At 54.4% G+C, this 5305-nt stretch overlaps 1 protein-coding gene across 1 annotated transcript in view; it reads left to right on the top strand.

Annotated features, from left to right (window-relative positions):
- The first annotated feature begins 1324 nt into the window (after positions 1-1324).
- Positions 1325-5305, top strand: part of ANXA6 (annexin A6) — a 49793-nt gene continuing 45812 nt past the window's right edge. Inside the window, exon 1 of the mRNA XM_006766271.2 lies at positions 1325-1374. Coding sequence (XP_006766334.1) covers positions 1357-1374 — 18 coding nt within the window. The 5' untranslated portion in view covers positions 1325-1356. The remainder of the gene's footprint in view (positions 1375-5305) is intronic.

The following is a 5305-nucleotide window of genomic DNA, read 5'->3' as shown; positions in this document are numbered from 1 at the left end:
CAGGTGTACAGCATAGTGTAATGTACATTACAAAGTGGTCCCCCCATATTTCAAGTACCCACCTGGCACCGTGCATAGTCACCTCAATATTAGTGACTTACTGCCTTTGTTCCTTAATCCTTTAGTGTAGAACCTGTGTCCTGGCATTTCCTTCAACGAGATCGTGTGTCCTGTTTGTTCAGTCACCCCCCAGCCCCATGACTTTCTGTTTCATCAAAGAAAATTTCAAAGTCTCCACAGTGGCCTCAAGCACTGGGCCCCTGACCCCACCTCCTCCATACCAGCCACACTGAGCCCCTGACCACTGTCGCTCTCTCCTGACCAAGCTTTATCGTTTCTCCCCAGTGGTTTTTGTGTTTTTTTTTAAATCCTCACCTGAGGAAATGTTTCTTGATTTTTGAGAGAGGAATAGGGAGAGAGAGAGGGAGATGTGAGGAGGACACGTCAGTGTGAGGAAGAAACATCGATCAGTTGCCTTCCATACGAACCTCGACTGGGGATTGAACCCATAACCTTTTGGTTTACAAGACGACGCTCCAACCCACTGGGCCACCCAGCCGGGGCTTTTCTCCCTGGTTTTTATCACATGCATTTGCATTCCCCATTACGGAGTAAGCTCCAGAAAAGCAGGTTTTGAACTCAGTCCCGAGAGCGGTGCCTTATCAGAGTAGATGCTAAGGACGTGTCTCTTGACTTACACAGGCACCGTGGCCCTTCAGGTATTTGCAGCAGGGGACCAGGAGCCCCGAGTCTTCTCATGTGCGGACCGCTCAGCTGGCTGGGTTTTGGAACAGATCTTGGTGACTTGGAAAGAGGGCACGTAGGGTGCAGATGGTGTGGACTCTGGAATCTGGACTTGACTGAATTCAGTCTTAAGCTGTGTGATCTTGGGAAAATTATTTAACCTCCCTGACCCCCACTCCCCTCATCCTCAGTTTTCTCCTCCATAAGAAAGGGGAACAGATGCTGGGAAGGATTGCTGTGAGGGTTAAGTGAGACCATTTCTAGGAAAGTACCCTGCCCCACCTGGAGGGGCCACGTGCAGTCAGTGATTGTGACTTCTCTCCCTCTGGGTTCATTCCAAGTCCCTTTCCCATCCTGGTGGGAGTGCCTGGACACCAGCTAGTCTGTCCATTGTCCTCTGGAAAATTCACCTGGCCCCGAGCCAGGTATTGGGGTGTCATTGAACCTGAAGGGCTGGAGGCAGCTGGGAAAGAGCAGGGAGAACATACTCTCCCTTGGGAAGAAGGAAGGGTGAGCAAGTTTGGGGGAGAGAATGGAGGGGAGCAGAGTGCAAGGGAGTCTCATGGGGTCTCTTTCCTCTCCACAGTGTATTCTGCTGCAGAACCTGAGACCATGGCCAATCCAGCACAGGTAAGGAGCCGCTCCCCGCCTCAGGCTGTGCTCTGCCTTCCCCGGGCCTGGGCTCCTAGAGTCACTGGGTGAGCTGCACAGACCCCTGGTACCTTCAACCTGAACGGAGCAGGAGAGGTTCTCCGGCATTGCTTGTTCCTGTTCCACGTCACAGCTCCTCCAGGCATGTGACTCACAGTAACACAGCATCCTAAGCAGGAAGGATGTGTATTGGTGCACATGACTGAGAGCCCAGGCCTTCAGGTCTGGCTGGATCCAGGGGTCCAAGTGCTAGTGTTAGACTCTGCCTCTGAAGTGGGATTCCGCTGGTTGGCTTCATTCTTGGGCAGATCTTTCCCTGAGTTGGCACACTAGTCACCAATAGCTCCAGGCTTTCTTTCTGCTTCCCGAGAAGACTGGAGGAAACAACATCATTTATTCCCCGTGATTCTAGGGAAAGTCCAAGGTTAGATTCTCATTAGCTGGGCCTGGGTAACTTGGATCCAGAAAGTAGAGTTGGTCCCACCTGAACTTCATGACCCAAGAAGCGTTCCCCCAGGAAGGGAAATGGACATTGGACAGGCAGGAGCACCAGAGGGTTCTCTATGTTCTGGGAGTGTGCTGTCACACACATATGGAATTAAGTTCCCCTGGCTTAGGAGACCCTAGATCATTGATCGGCTGCTTCCTGCACACCCCTTACTGGGATCGAGCCCACAACCGGGGCATGTGCCCTGACTGGGAATAGAACCGTGACCTCCTGGTTCCTAGGTAGGCGCTCAACCACTGAGCCACGCCAGCCGGGCGAGACCCCAGTCTTTCATGTTGTCTGACACCTTGTGGGCAGTAGAATTTGAGGTGTGTCAGAGCTTTCACTCCTGTGTGTGGCCAGGATTGGGTTCTGCCCTTGGAAAGAGCGAGGGTCGTTCTGTGCCTGGTTTGCCTGAGAGAGATGCCTGTTTGCTGGCTTTAGCGAAAGAGACATGGTCACTGCAGCAGTGGGATTGAAAGGGAGAATAAAACGAAGGGCCTCTCGACTTGGCCCGTTTGTGCCTCACTCAGTCACAGAGCCTCTGGCCATGGACATACACAGAAGCTGTGTGATCTTGGGTGGATTCTTCACCCTCTCTGGGCCTCAGTTTCCATTGTGAGGTGGTTGAGCTCAGTGAAAACTAAACTTCGTCCCTGTCTTCATGGCCCGCCACCCAGTGAACAAGAGCCTTAAGGATGTCTAGTCACAGTTTTTGAAGAGCACAGTGTATCATGTGATATAGGACGATGTAGCTCTGACCCCCTGTGAGCTTCTGTGAGTACACTTTGCACAAGTGGCCTCTTTGACCAGGAGGAGAGGGTATTCCTGGTTATGGGCAAAGATCCAAGGCAGCACTTTTGCTGTTCCTCATTCTCCATGGGCAGTCATCCCCGAGTACTTCCTGAGAGGCGTTCGAATTGCAAGATTCTGGGTGACTGAAGTAGACATATCAGACCCTGGGAGATCAGAGGGGCCAGGACCTAGGGCTCAGATCTTGGACTCCTGGTCTAGTGCTCCCAGACCATGCTGCCTGCCTGGCTGACCCATGTTGCCATGGGCCAAGGGCCAGTAGACATCCTGCAAGCAAGAGTCCTGGGGTGGCAGACCTTAGGGGTCCCTGGTCCTATAGGGTGAGTTGGAATCCCCCAGGCACGGTGCTGATGTTCTGGGGGCACACAGGTGGGGGGAATGGGCAGCTGCCTGGAGGGGCTACTCGGAAAGAGCAAGGGCTGAGCGGTCTAGGTAGAGGGGCTGCTGGAGCAGGAGGGAGGGAGGGGATACAGTGTGCTCAGGCAGTAGCAGTAACAGCCATGCTCGGAGTGCAAAGGGTTAGGGAGGGAGGAGGTTGCAGAAGACAATACTAGAGAAGTGTGACAAAGGTCTTCCAAGTTTGTGTCTATTGCTCCCAATTATTAGCACCTTAGTTCGGCTTCTAGTGTGCCCCCTTTCACCACACACGCAAACACACACATGCACATGCACACACACGCGCGCACGCACATGCACATACACACATGCATGCATGCACAGAAAAGCTACTCGTTCCTCTGGCCCAGTTACTTCTGTGATTGTGCTAGTCTCCCTCCCTTTCTGTTCAGAAGAGGAGAACTGGAGGCCCAAAGACTGAGGAAATAGTGTGTCAGAAAGGTGCCGGAGGCATGGCTCTGTTGCACAGGGAGGTCTGAGTTTGAATGTGACCATGGGTGTAAGAACACTTTGAGGACAGGCCAAGAGGGCAGGTGCTGGAATTCCAGCAAGTGCAGAGATGAGGCCTGGGTCAGGACTGATCTCCGGGGGAGCCCTGGCCGCAGCCCTCTCTCTGGGTGGTGAGGCCTGGGCACTCCTACTCTAGCCGCCGCCTGGATGGGGCCCAAGACCTCAGAGCCCCAGGGTCAGGCTGCTCACCAGCTGGCATCCGGACCTGCTGAATATTTCAGGGTGGAAAGTCCCTTCGTCTCTGCTCTCCCTCCCCCCTCGATCATGGGCACCTGAGGCCTGGAACCTGTCTGCCAGAGAAGTAGGGGCAGCTGCACAGGTGGCACCAAATTCACCACGTTGGTGGGAGAATAACCGGTGGCAGGACACTTGAGTCTGGGTGATTTGAAGGACTGTCTCTGTGTCTCTGTGTGACCAGTGCTGAGGCGCCCTGCACCCCCCTCTTCTGGCGGCTATGATAGTTTTTGTTTTGTTTAAATATGTTTCTATTGATTTCAGAGAGAGGAAGGGAGAGGGAGAGTGAGATAGAAACATCCACGAGAAAGAAACATCAACATTGACCGGCTGCCTCCAGCATGTCCCCTAATGGGGACTGTGCCCACAATCTGGGCATGTGCCCCGACTGGGAATCAAACCTGGTTGATGCTACCCCGGCCTGGCTCTAAGGGGTCATTCTGATCAAGCCTTATGCCTGTCATTAGAATTCCCTTCCCCCAGGATGGCATTGCCTCATCTTTCAGCTGCAGCTCCTTCCCCAAACACTGCCTCAGCCACCGCAGTGTGTGAGGAGGGAGAAGGTGGAGATGGGGGAGCAGGGACAGGAGAGGGTTCTCAGCTCACGGGCCATGGCTGACACCTCTGTCCTTCATCCTGGGGACACGTTTCTATCTTCTCGCTCCCTCCTGGCAGGTTACAGTCCGTGATCTTGGCGACTTTGGGCGTCTGCACTGAGCACTGAAGCTTTGGGCTGGCTTCCCTCAATGTTGCTTGCTCTTTGCCTCTAAGCCTTTGGCAGGCTGTCTGCTCTGTATGAAGCCCTCTCCCTGCCCAGCCCCCATGGGGCCAGCTGTTACGCGTCCTTTCGGACACAGCTTAGATTCCACCTTCCTTCTGCTCAGAACACACTCGGTCATCACCCATTCACGCACCCATTCATCTGGGGAACACGTCTTCAGTGGGTGCTGCTGTGCCAAGCCCTGTGCTGGGTGCTTGGAGTACGTCAGTGAGTAGGACAGACGCTCAGAGCTTTCTGGAGGGCCTGTCTTTTCTGGTCCCGGTATTTGGCACGTGTTCCTTCCTCTTTCCTTCTCTGGCCAGGGCTGTGATCAGGTTGCAAGGGATTCACTGATGGCGGGAAGAGGGCCGTGCTCCTTTCTGGCCATCCGCCCTGTAAGAGCTTTAAATAGCAACCCTGTGCCCTCGCGACGCCCACGCGTGCATACCTCGGAGAAGCCAGCAACTGCAGACGTAAACCAGAGAGCACCCAAATGCCGGCCAGGTCCCTGGGAGACGCGGGAGGCGATCGGAGGCCTGTCTACTTCCTCCTTTTAGGCACAGTTTATGTGGGCCACTCCCCGCCCCCCACGAAGCTTTCCTAGTTCCCTCCCCCAGGCTGGCCTCCACCTCTGCTGTTTCCCCAGTTTCCTTGGCCTCTGTCTGCAGGTATTTACGGCAAGCTTTATGTTTGCCCCTCGCCTCCACTGG

The sequence above is a fragment of the Myotis davidii genome, unplaced genomic scaffold (genome assembly GCF_000327345.1).
Source record: "Myotis davidii unplaced genomic scaffold, ASM32734v1 scaffold18, whole genome shotgun sequence".
Classification (NCBI taxonomy): Eukaryota; Metazoa; Chordata; class Mammalia; order Chiroptera; family Vespertilionidae; genus Myotis; species Myotis davidii.
This window is presented reverse-complemented; position numbering and strand designations above follow the sequence as displayed.